This window comes from Scatophagus argus, chromosome 5, assembly GCF_020382885.2.
Source record: "Scatophagus argus isolate fScaArg1 chromosome 5, fScaArg1.pri, whole genome shotgun sequence".
In the NCBI taxonomy this organism is placed as follows: domain Eukaryota; kingdom Metazoa; phylum Chordata; class Actinopteri; family Scatophagidae; genus Scatophagus; species Scatophagus argus.
In genome coordinates this window covers 17,439,129-17,453,361 of record NC_058497.1, presented here as the reverse complement: position 1 = coordinate 17,453,361, position 14,233 = coordinate 17,439,129, and the positions used below count along the sequence as shown (strand labels likewise).

General features: G+C 36.9%; 2 protein-coding genes across 2 annotated transcripts; both read right to left on the bottom strand.

The window, feature by feature from the left end:
- Positions 1-1,544: 1,544 nt before the first annotated feature.
- Positions 1,545-7,983, bottom strand: LOC124059604 (extracellular calcium-sensing receptor-like). The gene is made up of 6 exons (XM_046389758.1): positions 6,893-7,983; positions 6,399-6,696; positions 5,325-6,119; positions 4,925-5,152; positions 4,630-4,753; positions 1,545-2,991 (listed from the first exon to the last, which is right to left on the bottom strand). The coding sequence occupies exons 1-6, from the start codon at positions 7,123-7,125 to the stop codon at positions 2,075-2,077; spliced, it is 2,595 nt and encodes an 864-aa protein (XP_046245714.1). The 5' UTR covers positions 7,126-7,983; the 3' UTR covers positions 1,545-2,074.
- An 807-nt stretch (positions 7,984-8,790) lies between these two features.
- On the bottom strand, positions 8,791-13,130 carry LOC124059845 (extracellular calcium-sensing receptor-like). The gene is made up of 6 exons (XM_046390225.1): positions 12,870-13,130; positions 12,359-12,656; positions 11,442-12,236; positions 11,042-11,269; positions 10,747-10,870; positions 8,791-10,142 (listed from the first exon to the last, which is right to left on the bottom strand). The coding sequence occupies exons 1-6, from the start codon at positions 13,100-13,102 to the stop codon at positions 9,226-9,228; spliced, it is 2,595 nt and encodes an 864-aa protein (XP_046246181.1). The 5' UTR covers positions 13,103-13,130; the 3' UTR covers positions 8,791-9,225.
- Between the last annotated feature and the right edge of the window lie 1,103 nt (positions 13,131-14,233).

Here is a 14,233-nt window from a genome sequence, read left to right as displayed (position 1 = left end):
GTGGAAAGAAAAGACTCCCCCCAACATAATGTCTCCATCTTTTGATAGCTGCGGATTTTCTGGATCCCCTCTTCGCCTGCACACTTGGTCTTTAGCCTGAGAGAAAGACACCACTAATAACAGTTGTAAAAGTGCCCAACTCTGCTCTGGCCATCTCTGTGTGGATGTCATACAGTCTGAGAGAGCTAAACTACTGAGTGGCATGATAAGTACCTTAATGGTAATGAAATGTTTGCACTGGTATTTATCATACCATCAGAAAATAGTGGAGGGACGCACTATGATGACATCCTGAGGTTTCTGAAGAGCCATTGTGAAGCTCAGTGTGGGCGGTTCCAGCCCTTGCCATCTTTGCATTGTCTGACTCCACCTAACTTTTGGCTAATCCAAAAATGGGCAAAGGGGTGGCACATGGGTGAGAGAAGTTCAGAGATGCCAAGTAACACTGAACCACAGCCACCTAACTCAAAGCTACCAAGCTAGCTAAGGCTGATAAGCTAGGCTATTGTTGTTTTCACATCATATGTTGTGTGATAAAAAGGTTCACATGGAAAGCAAGTAAGTTTACAAAAGTAAATGTTTGTCTTGCGGGAATAGGCTCCAGCCGTCCTGTGACCCTGATGGATAAGCGGTGCACCTACTACAGTAACTACAGTGATTAAATTGCCTTATAAAAAGGTGCAAATAACATCTTTATAATCAACAGACAACTGCATATATTAGACCTTATAAACTTATAGATTGATTAACTTTTAGTAAATGCTTTGCATCTACTTACTACATACTCACTTCTCGTGAGTGATGAATGTTGCCGGGATACACATGCCTTGGTTTGTGAGTCATGAAGTTGCTGAAGTCCCTTTTAATTATTTAAGTCACATTGAAGTTGACTTCAATGTGACAGTGAAAAAAAGATGTAAATCTGAAAACACAAAATCTGCATCTGAAAAACACAACACCTCCATCCATTTTCTATACCGCTTATCCCTCAGGGTCGCGGGGGAGCTGGAGCCTATCCCAGCTGACTACAGGCGAGAGGCGAGGTACACCCTGGACTGGTCGCCAGTCAATCGCAGGGCCAACACACAAAGACAGACAACCACACACTCTCACACTCACACCTAGGGGCAATTTAGAGTAGCCAATTAACCTAATGTGCATGTTTTTGGTATTGTGGGAGGAAGCCGGAGTACCCGGAGAAAACCCACGCAGGCACAGGGAGAACATGCAAACTCCACATAGAAGGGCCCAGACTGGGATTCGAACCTGGAACCCACTTGGTATGAGGCGACAGTCCTAACCACAGCACCACCGTGCCGCCCACACAACACCTCAGTTATTAAAATATGAAAGTGAAAAGTGAAAATAAATAATTTATTCAAAATAATTTCAGAACTGAATAAAAAGTATTTTTTAAAAAAACAACTTTTCCTATACCTATTTTTAGTTCGAGTACATTGTTGTATTTCAACAATAAGTTCAAATTTCAACTTTCAATTTCAAGTATTTTTTTTTTTCAAATTAATGAAACTTTGGTCCCTGATTTGCCTTCACAGTGATGTCTGGGTTTGCATCACTTTACAGTTAGGGTCTAATCCAGGGTAATGGATTAAACCCTAACTGTAACATAATCATAACATAATAATCCTTCCGCATGCAAAATTTAATAAAAAAGGTCACCATCTTGGATCTGATCAGCTGGTTGTACTGAACGTTACAACTGGTACCCTGAGTTTGCCGGCCCTCTGAGGAGAACCATAAGGAGCAGCTTTAACAATGGTTTATCTCTGTTCAGCTCTGGGCCACTCAGCCTAATCAGTTGTCATCCTACAAAAAGGAAATACATAATAGAGAGACAAAGAGAGAAATGGATGTTGATTGTAAATTACTTTGTATTATACACTATTGTGTAATGTCATGTCAACAGACTATGTCACAAATTATATTATATATATACTGAACAAATACTATAGTTGTACAGTTAAAGTCTTTACAGAAATAAAGATAGATGTCTACATGACAGTTTTTTTATGATGGCACTAGAGTGCTTTTGCCACCATATGATTTTATGTTTTCAAAATGTTGATGTTGATTGCCCCTTTCCCATCATATTCTTTTTCGTATTCTTCTCTGGTTTTAGTAAGATAATATAACATTTTGGAAAAAAAATACAAATCAGCAGTCCAAAACTTGAAGCCAGAATAGCAAATATCTCCACAGCAACACTGAACTTCCCCGGGGAACTGACATACGCTGGGATAAAAGTGATCCATACTGCACAGAATATCAGCATGCTAAAGGTGATAAATTTGGCTTCATTGAAATTATCAGGCAGTTTACGAGCCAGAAAAGCAAGAGTAAAACACAACATGGCCAGAAGTCCGATGTACCCAAGTACAGCCCAAAAGCCTACAGCTGAGCCCAGAGCGCACTCTAAGATGATTTTGTCCTTGAAATTCTTAAAATTCTTAAATGGAAAAGGAGGAGAAATTGTTAACCAGAAGACACATATGACAACTTGTATAAGAGTGAAACCCAGAACACTGAGTCTCTGCTGTGCAGGCCCAAACCATTTCATCACATTACTACCTGGAAGTGTGGCCCTGAAGGCCATCAACACGACGATTGTTTTCCCCAGAACACAAGACATACAGAGGACAAAGGTGATCCCAAATGCAGTGTGTCGCAGCATGCAGGACCACTCAGAGGGCCGACCGATGAAGGTCAGAGAACACAGGAAACACAGAGTCAAGGAGAAGAGCAGCAGGAAGCTCAGTTCAGAGTTGTTGGCCCTGACAATAGGAGTCTCCCTGTATCTGAAGAAAATGAATGCCACAACTGCAGTCGTGCAAGTTCCAAATAGGGAGGCAGCAGTGAGCAGTGCTCCCATAATCTCTTCATATGATAGAAACTCTGCCTCCTTCTTTACACAGGCATCTCTTCTCTCATTTGACCAGAACTCAGGGTCACATCTCATACAGGTGACAGAATCTGACAGAAAACAAAAACATAAAAGCAGGTGTTATGCCTGACAAGTACATTTACCTTGTTGCATTTTTATGCCTACTAAGCAGACATTACATGTTCATTACAAATGAGACAATTCAGCTCAGAAAAGATAAAATAATATAAAATAGAACAAACATATGTTGTGCTGGTACATGTATGCTGGTAAATACAAGTAGTGACCAACGGACTGAGACAACAGAGTTTAACCCTATGCAGTACAGGGACACGCCACCACATCTTTGTCGCATAACTAATTTAAGATGGCATAGCTGAAAGACACAACCTCGCTGAGAAAAGTGGGGACTTCAGACTATATACAAGTTTTTAAATTTTGCAATATGTCAAGTAAATCCCAAGTTACGATAAACAATATACACAATGCTTTTTCTTGAACATGTCACGTCACGTTTGGTGCGAGTTCTGGAAATAATATAAATAAGTTTTAAGTTTTATAAATAACTTGTGGTGCATTTTATTGTGACAGCTGATTGTGTTGTCAATAGTTGTAAATAGCTGTACAAAAAAACACCTGAGGCATTTACTGCATTTTAAGGTAAATTACAGTAAAAAACTTGTTGTTTGCTAAATAAGTTTTTGAAATTTACAATTGATATTTGCATTCTAAGTTATAAAAATAAAATTTTCACAAATGCAATAATTAAGTTACTAAATTATGTGCATGCACTTTATTTTTATTGACAAGATAACAACTGACAAAAATGGTCCTCTTCCGTAGTTGTTAGTGGGACGTACATTTGTGTATCATCCACATAGCTACAAATAATGAATGAATGAAAATTTGGAACACCATTTGGACCACAAAAAAGGAGACAACACTGACTGCAAATTAAACACCTCTGTGTGAAGAATAACATCTGACCAATCTAAAGCAGCAGGAAAAAAAAATATCACCTGTGCTTACAGCGCAGCTGAAATAAAAAATATTTAATATTTAAAGAGATTTGCAGTTTTGGTACATTTGCACACAGCCTTTATTCATATTCATAAAGCAACTCTACTCAACTAATTTCGTGATTTGGTCTTTATCCATTTTTTTTATTGTTTTTATCTTATGATGCCTACATCATCATGTATCATTAGTTTCTTGCAAATAAAAGACATTGTACGTATAATGATGCAGTATTGATTAATCTTTCATTTTTATTTATTCATAACAAAAATGATATATTCGATTTACATAATTGCTGCCAATAGGTGACAGTTATTTCATGACTAATGACAAAATCACACAGTCACAGTCAGTGTTTTATATCTTTGTTTGATGTATTGAATTTTGATGTAATGTTGGTTTTTGGTTTGTTTGTTATACTTAAACTTAAAATAGACACTTCAATGTGAGAACTTTTTAATTAATTATTTAATTTAAGATATAACTATACATATATATACATTTTAGATATTTTACTTTACTTTAGATATATATATTATTACTCATACGGATTGTGCCACAACCCCTCCTTTCACCTCATATAGATGTGACCCAAGATTTCTGAAAATAAAGGTAGGTATGTAATTAATTAGTCTTAATTAATTAGAATAAGGTATGTGATTGCAACATCTTCTACATCTTCTAGATTTTTGCATGAAATATTACTACACCTGTAGTATTGCTTATTTCTCCTTCTGCACATCTTATACAGTCATAGCAGCAGACAGGCTTTCCTTTTTGCAGAACCTTGCGAGTTCCTGGGGAACATTTGTCGCTGCAAACTGACAAAGGCACCTGCATGAACAAAATCACAATTAGAAAAATTGTATGTGCATTCACTTTGAGAAATTTTGTCTAATACAGCTTCTAGTAAAATGACACGGTCTCAATAATTAATAACATAAACAATTATTACAATTCAAATAGACTGTCATTAAGAATTACAGTGATCAGATGGTAGTTTACCTGTTGGGAGTTCTGTGCCCATATCAAGGACTTATTTTGCAGAATCAGCTGTTGGCCTGCAGGTAAAGATGTATCGTGAAGTCCAACTGTGACAAAATCCACAACGCCACTTTTGGTTGGCTGCCAGTTTATAATTTCATACTTTGCTGCTGGGTCTCCATTCTCATTAAAGTAAACCTCATCTCCTTCCTTTGTTTTGAAATGAATCTTTCTTATGTGCTGTAAAATCTAAGAAAATAGGCTTGATCATTTCCTGAAAAATACTTTGATATCTGTTGTCTTAAGATTATGAAAGACTGCGATTTATTTTCAGAATTTAAAGTATTTTCTTCATGTGACTGATTTAATGAGACTAAATGTGAAAGTAAAGTATAATTCCAGTATCTGCTGTTCAACTTACCGTTAATGGATCTAGCTGCACCTTGTTGTTACATGTTTTATTACAACTGAGAATGTTGTGAAGTGCGTGGGCCACCGCATACACTCCTTTATAAATATTGTAAAAGAGAGGCATGAGCGACATATCAGTGAAGCTGTTTTCCACTCCACTCACGTCTTCATGTCCAGTACATTCTCTCTGATTCTCTGCTGATGAATTTGACTGCTTGAACTTGCAGCTAAATAAAGTCTCCCAAAACTCTGTAAACAATTCATAGCCAGACAATTTGAGTGGTTTCACATCCAACATGAACTCTCTCATGCCACTGACATGTGCTTTGGGGATGGACAGGCCTATGGCACCATCCAGAATGTGATGCTTATCCATGGCTGCAGTTTGGGAATCAACAATCCAGCCCTCACTGCCTACCCACTGGTACTCTGTCAGATTTTGCTGAGACAACTCATGTATTATCACATACAACTCTGGGGGGGAGAGGAAAGCAACAATCACCTTGGAAGTGGAAGCTTTGATGATGTTGACTATCTTTTGTATTTTGTCTGGTGGATCTGTTCTAAAGACAGATACAGAGTACTCCAGACATATGCCTAGTTGCAAAGCAGTATTTGTAAATATAGCCATGCCATTATTGCCATAATCATCATTTGTTCTAATAGCTCCAACCCAAGTCCAACCAAAGTGCTTGACCAACTGGGCCAGGGCTTTGCTCTGGTAGTAGTCACTGGGTATTGTTCTGAGGAAGGATGGGTACTTGGTTTTATCACTGAGACAAGCACAAGTAGCAATGTGGCTGACCTAAACAAAAAAAAAAAAAAAAAAGTTATCAAATCACAAGATAAATATGTCTGTGACATTTTCACAGTTTAACAGAAATTATTTTAAAGCACATTTTTTTGATAAACAACTTAAAGAAGTAGGGAATAATAATAATAATAATAATAATAATGATTATTATTATTATTATTACTGTTATTATTATTATTATTATTATTATTATTATTATTATTATTATTATTATTATTATTATTATTATTATTATTATTATTAGTATATTTTCATTAATATCTTACGCACCAGTGGTATATGAAAGGGTCCGATGACAGTAGAAATAGCCATGCAAGGAGAGGAAGAGGTCCCTCCGATAATGGCCTGAACTTGGTCAGTTCTGGTACATGGTGCCTCTGAAGGTGTAAATACTATTTCATTGCCATTAGCCAAGGCCAGTGCAACCCTCACACCTCTAGCAATGAAGATACAGTCATCATACATCTTGTAGCCCAAAGAAATACCAGGCAACAGTTCTGTACTGTTATTAATCTCCTCTATTGCAAAGAGCATAGCCTGGGCGTACTGGAACCCTCTGAAATTCAAACTTGATGCAGACAGTTTTAAATTGTTAAATTGAAGAAACAATGAAACAGTAAATTAAATATTTGATGGTACTTATATGCACAATAAATTCTATTTCTTATTTATTTTAATACTCACTTTGAGAGTTTGGTTTTGGAAATGTTTTGTATCTGTAGTCACTTACTCTTAGATATTTGGAGCCTATAAAGATGGTTTACCTTGTGCATTGCAGTGGCAGTGGTTTGTGCATGTAGGTATCCTGTTTGTTTATCCACTTGTTGTGGAAAGAGAAGATTCCCCCCAGCATGATGTCCCCATCCTTTGACAGTTGGGGATTTTCTGGATCCCCTCTCTGCCTGCACACCGTCTCCTCAGCCTTAGAGAATGATACCACCAACAAAAGCAGTAAGACTGCCCAACCCTTCTCTGGCCTCCTCTGTGTGGACGTCATGCTGTCTCAGAGAGCTAATGCACAGAGCGGCATCACACATGCCTTAATATAATTCAAGGGTGTACACTGATATTTATACATTGTGTAGCAGCATAAAACAAATAATTGAAAAGTGATATTTTAGGTGGAGGAGAAGGAGGTGCTCAAACATAAAAAAGCTTTGGGCCTTAGCTTATTTTAAATATCGTACCTTAACATCTCGCCAAATATGAGCATTAATTGTGAAAAGTGATAAGTCAAGTCAAATTTTATTTATCTAGTCCAATATCACAATTTGCCACTATGGGTTTTTCATCACCATATTTGTATTTGCAATACATAAGAACTTGTCTGCATGTCATCTCTAATGAAAAATGAGATGCTTCTGTTACCACTTATTCAAAATGCAAAAGGTATAATATGGATCTAGTTTAAATAAAGATTTTCTAGCTGAAACATTCTAAATCATTTGAAGAACAGTCATCAGGTCAGGATGAAACAAAGGATATAAATGAAGGTCAAGACATCAGCCATGGACATGAAAGACCTAATTTTATCTTACAAAAGGGAGAAAGGGTGAGGGAAAAGCATGTAGGGATGATGGGATATGAGGCTGATTCATGTATGCAAATTTCCATAAATCTGAATATTTTGTGGTGCATGCCATTTCCAACTTTTGTGCACACATACACTTTTAGATCCACAAACTGTTACCAGAGATCTTTATATGGTAGTAGAAACAGTAATGAAGATTTTTTTATAATTAATTAATAAATAACGTACCTATAAAAAGTATTCATGCCCTTGAGTGATTTCCCCTTTTATAAATAGAATCATGTTTAATATAAGTTTGGCTTTGTTGACAAAATAAATTACAACAACAACAAGAAAAAAAAAAACCCCAAAACCCTTAATGTCAAAGTGAAAACAGATTTCAGTCAGGCTTGCACATCTGGACACTGCAATTTTACTCTATTGCTCTTTGCAAAACTGCTCAAGCTCTGTCAGGTTGTATGGCGATGAACAGGCCTTTTGAAGTCAAAAATCTATTTTAATATTGTAATTGTATTACAATCTGTCATGCCAATATACTATATCATGAATTAAATTATACACAGAAAAGTTCTACAACAAGTTCTACAGTAGAACAAGGGAAGTAATAAAATAAAATGAAGACTGAATGAATTAATATGTATTTTGCTCTACATGAGAAATTATTATGTAAAATTTAGAAAGTAGCTAGAATGACTTAGCCACCATATAATTTTAAGTTTTCACAATGGTTTTGGTGTCCCTTTCCAATCATATTCTTTTTCATATTCTTCTGTGGTTTCAGTAAGATAATATTACATTTTGGAATAAAAAAACAAATCAGCAGTTCAAAATTTGAAGCCAGAATAACAAATATTTCCACAGCAACACTGAACTCATAATAAAAATGAGACTTGAAAGTGAAAAAAAGATCTAAAACTGATAAAATGCGATTTGAAACTGTAAAAAAAAGATGTAAATCTGCAAACACAAAATCTGCAACTGAAAAACACAACACCTCAATTACTGAAATACATATGAAAGTTAAAATTGAAAATAAATAATTTATTCAAAATAATTTCAGAACTGAATAAGACTAATTTTTTAATTGAAAAAAAAAAAAACATTCTATACCTATTTTTAGTTCGAGTGCAATGTTATATTTTGTAAGTTTTAAGTTCAAAATCCAAAATTCAACTTTCAGTTTCAAGGTTTTTTTTGTTTTTCAAATTAATGAAACTTTGGGCCCTGATTTGCCTCTACAGTGATGTCTGGGTTTGCATCACTTTAGAGTCACTTTACAATTAGGGTCTAATCCAGGGTAATGGAATACCCTGGATTATCCTACAAAAAGGAAATACATAATTGAGAGCCAAAGAGAGAGATGGATGTTGATTGTAAATTACTTTGTATTGTATATTACTGTGTAATGTCATGTCAACAGACTATGTCGCAAATTAAATTTTATATATATTGGACAAATACTATAGTTGTACAGTTAAAGTCTTCGCAAAAATAAAGATAGATACCTACTTGACAGTATTTTATGATGGCACTAGAGTGCTTTTGCCACCATATGATTTTATGTTTTCAAAATGTTGATGTTGATTGCCCCTTTCCCATCATATTCTTTTTCGTATTCTTCTCTGGTTTCAGTAAGATGATATAACATTTTGGAAAAAAAATACAAATCAGCAGTCCAAAACTTGAAGCCAGAATAGCAAATATCTCCACAGCAACACTGAACTTTCCAGGAGAGCTGACATACGCTGGGATAAAAGTGATCCATACTGCACAGAATATCAGCATGCTAAAGGTGATAAATTTGGCTTCATTGAAATTATCAGGCAGTTTCCGAGCCAGAAAAGCGAGAATAAAACACAACATGGCCAGAAGTCCGATGTACCCAAGCACAGCCCAAAAGCCTACAGCTGAGCCCAGAGCGCACTCTAAGATGATTTTGTCCTTGAAATTCTTGATATTCTTAAAGGGAAAAGGAGGAGAAATTGTTAACCAGAGGACACATATGACAACTTGTATAAGAGTGAAACCCAGAACACTGAGTTTCTGCTGTGCAGGACCAAACCATTTCATCACATTACTACCTGGAAGTGTGGCCCTGAAGGCCATCAACACCACTATTGTTTTCCCCAGAACACAAGAGATACAGAGGACAAAGGTGATCCCAAATGCAGTGTGTCGCAGCATGCAGGACCACTCAGAGGGCCGACCGATGAAGGTCAGAGAACACAGGAAACACAGTTTTAATGAGAAGAGCAGCAGGAAGCTCAGCTCAGAGTTGTTGGCCCTCACAATGGGAGTCTGCCTGTATGTGAAGAAAATGAAAGCCACAACTGCAGTCATACATGTTCCAAATAGGGAGGCAGCAGTGAGCAGTGCTCCCATGACCTCTTCATATGATAGAAACTCTGCCTCCTTCTTTACACAGGCATCTCTTCTCTCATTTGACCAGAACTCAGGGTCACATCTCATACAGGTGATGGAATCTGTCAAAAAAACAAAAACATAAATCAGTATCACACCGTTTCAGTATCAAAAACAGTATCATTGCAATATCAATATATCAATTTATGAGAGTACATATAAAATCATACATCATCATAATTAACTGTACTGATGTGGTTAATGCCTTATGTACGCCAGCCTCCCTAATATTTTGTTTCTTGGCTTAAAGCATTCAAGGGATGCACAGACCACACATACATACTCACAAACGTAATTGCTGCCTATAGGTGACAGTGATTCCATGACTAATTACAAAAGGTCACAGTCAGTGTTTTATATCTATGTTTAATGTATTCAGTTTTGATGTAATGTTGGTTTATGGTTTGTTTATTATACTTAATCTTAAAATAGGCACATCAATGTGAGATCTTTTTAAGTATATGTACATTTTAGATATTTTACTTTACTTTAGATATATATTATTACTCATACGGATTGTGCCACAACCCCTCCTTTCACCTCATATAGATGTGACTCAAGATTTCTGAAAATAAAGGTAGGTATGTAATTAATTAGTCTTAATTAATTAGAATAAGGTATGTGATTGCAACATCTTCTAGATTTTTGCATGAAATATTGCTACACCTGTAGTATTGCTTATTTCTCCTTCTGCACATCTTATACAGTCATAGCAGCAGACAGGCTTTCCTTTTTGCAGAACCTTGCGAGTTCCTGGGGAACATTTGTCGCTGCAAACTGACAAAGGCACCTGCATGAACAAAATCACAATTAGAAAAATTGTATGTGCATTCACTTTGAGAAATTTTGTCTAATACAGCTTCTAGTAAAATGACACGGTCTCAATAATTAATAACATAAACAATTATTACAATTCAAATAGACTGTCATTAAGAATTACAGTGATCAGATGGTAGTTTACCTGTTGGGAGTTCTGTGCCCATATCAAGGACTTATTTTGCAGAATCAGCTGTTGGCCTGCAGGTAAAGATGTATCGTGAAGTCCAACTGTGACAAAATCCACAACGCCACTTTTGGTTGGCTGCCAGTTTATAATTTCATACTTTGCTGCTGGGTCTCCATTCTCATTAAAGTAAACCTCATCTCCTTCCTTTGTTTTGAACTGAATCTTTCTTATGTGCTCCAAAATCTAAGAAAATAGGCTTGATCATTTCCTGAAAAATACTTTGATATCTGTTCTCTCAAGATTATGAAAGACTGTGCTTTATTTTCATAATTTAAAGTATTTTCTTCATGTGACTGATTTAATGAGACTAAATGTGAAAGTAAAGTATAATTCCAGTATCTGCTGTTCAACTTACCGTTAATGGATCTAGCTGCACCTTGTTGTTACATGTTTTATTACAACTGAGAATGTTGTGAAGTGCGTGGGCCACCGCATACACTCCTTTATAAACATTGTAAAAGAGAGGCATGAGCGACATATCAGTGAAGCTGTTTTCCACCCCACTCACATCTTCGTGTCCAGTACATTCTCTCTGATTTGCTGCTAATGTATTTGACTGCTTGAACTTACAGCTAAATAAAGTCTCCCAAAACTCTGTAAACAATTCATAGCCAGATGAATTGAGTGGCTTCACATCCAACATGAACTCTCTCATGCCACTGACATGTGCTTTGGGGATGGACAGGCCTATGGCACCATCCAGAATGTGATGCTTATCCATGGCTGCAGTTTGAAAATCAAAAATCCAGGCCTCAGTGCCTACCCACTGGTACCCTGTCAGATTTTGCTGAGACAACTCATGTATTATCACGTACAACTCTGTGGGGGAGAGGAAAGCAACAATCACCTTGGAAGTGGATGACTTGATATTTTCAATTATCTTTTGTATTTTGTCTAGTGGATCTGTTCTAAAGAAAGACACAGAGTACTCCACACAAATGCCCAGCTGCTGGGCAGTTTTTACAAATGTAGCCATGCCCTTATTGCCATAATCATCATTTGTTCTAATGGCTCCAATCCAAGTCCAACCGAAGTGCTTGACCAATTGGGCCAAAGCTCTGCTCTGGTAGTAGTCACTGGGTATTGTTCTGAGGAAGGATGAGTACTTGGTTTTATCACTGAGACAAGCACAAGTAGCAACCTGGCTGATCTAAAAGAGAGGAAGGAATTTTGTCCTGAGAATAACATATGAAATAATGCCCTGTGCAATGACCAAACAGAAGACATCCAGAATAATAATTCCTTCAAAAATACAACTTTATTTTTACTCACCAGTGGGATATGAAAGGGTCCAATGATAGTAGCTGTAGCCATGCAAGGAGAGGAAGCTATACCTAAAATGATCGCCTGCACATTGGCAGGTCTAGTACATTGTTCATCAGAGAGTGCAAATGCTACTTCATCACCAGTCACTAAGGAGAGGGAGACCATCACACTTCTAGCAACTGAGCTGCAAGCATCATAGATCTTATAGCCTAGAGAGATGCCAGGCAACAGGTCTGTGCTGTTGTTTATCTCCTCTATGGCAAAGAGCATTGCCTGGGTATACTGGAACCCTCTGAAATTCAGACTTGATGAGGACAGTTATAAATGGTTAAAACTGAAACCAGTTTGACCTTAAAATAGAGCCAACAACATGAAAGTATGAATGCATTTATAAAATCAAAGGATATTTCAAACTTCAATAGAGAGCTGAATAATATTTTTTCTACCTGTTTTGTAGCTGGACTCTTGTACTCTTGGATATTTGAAAACTAATTTGGAGCGGTGCAGTATTATTTACCTGGTGCATTGTAGTGGTAGTGGTTTATGCTGGTAGGTACCCTGTCTGTCTCGCCACGTACTGTGGAAATTGTAGATTCCCCCCAGCATAATGTCCCCATCCTTAGATAACTGGGGGTTCTCGGGATCCCCTCGTCGCCTGCACACCGGCTCCTCAGCATGAGAGAAAAACACCACCAACAACAGCTGTAAGAGTGCCCAACCCTGCTCTTGCCACTTCTGTGCGGACATCATGCTGTCGAAGAGAGATAAACCACTGAGAGACATCACATGTACCTTAATGTAATTCAGAAGTGCACACTTATATTTATATATTGTGCAACAGCTTCACAAAAGATCATTGAAAAGTGATATTTTTTTCTCTGTGGACATGCAAGGTGGGCTGAGAAAAGGGAGGTGCCTAAACAGGAAAAAAGTTTTGGGCCATAATCTATTTTAAATATGGAGCATCTGTTTGTACCTGGGTGAGAACAGACAATCAATCGACTGTTTTCACGTGACTCCCTTACTCTGCCCCTTGGCTCCACAAAACCTATAGCATGTTATTTTTTTTCTCTAGAAGTGTCTCGTCCAGTCCCACCATACTAGGTTCTTATTGGCTAGAACTACTTTGCTGTGATGTTACTGGGTAAAATTACTATGCTGGGACTGGCTAGTACTTGTTGCCTCGTATACATGACTGTGATTGGAGATTAGCTGTTTTATTCACTAACACTAGATACATTTCTTTACATTAACACCTGAACATTATGTTGGCAAAATTTATACTGGAATTCTAATATCTATTCTAAACAGTGATGTAAAGTTGAGAGATTTAGACTGACTGGACTCACTAAAATGCCCACAAACATATCAATCATGCAAAAATGCGGTAACATTGTGACTGACTTATTTGTTTTGAGGGACAGATGGAGGCAGTATAAAAAGCAATGAATGCAACACTTTCATTTTATGAAGAGGATATGGCTATTGTGTGAGAAATGTCAGCTCATTTATAAACCAAGCACTCACAAAGCAAGATCATCTTTTCATTTCAATTCTTTCATTATCATTTTTGTACCTAGTTGATGAATGTAGGCACAAATGGTTTAGCTGCTAGATGCTTTACTATGTTTACCAACTAACTGACATAGTTGTCTATTTGACAGTTTGTATTGGGTAAGTTGAGTGCAGTGGGTTGTTACATTTGGTTTGCTAATGTCTATGATGGCCCTGGGAACTCTGCAACTTAAGAAAACACCTACAAACAGATGATTCACAAGCAATTTAAGGGAACATTTTCTCTCTCTTTTGACATCGCATGCCAAAGAATGTTTTATTTCAATTCTATCACAGTCTGTCAATCCACAGAGTGTGACTGTGAGA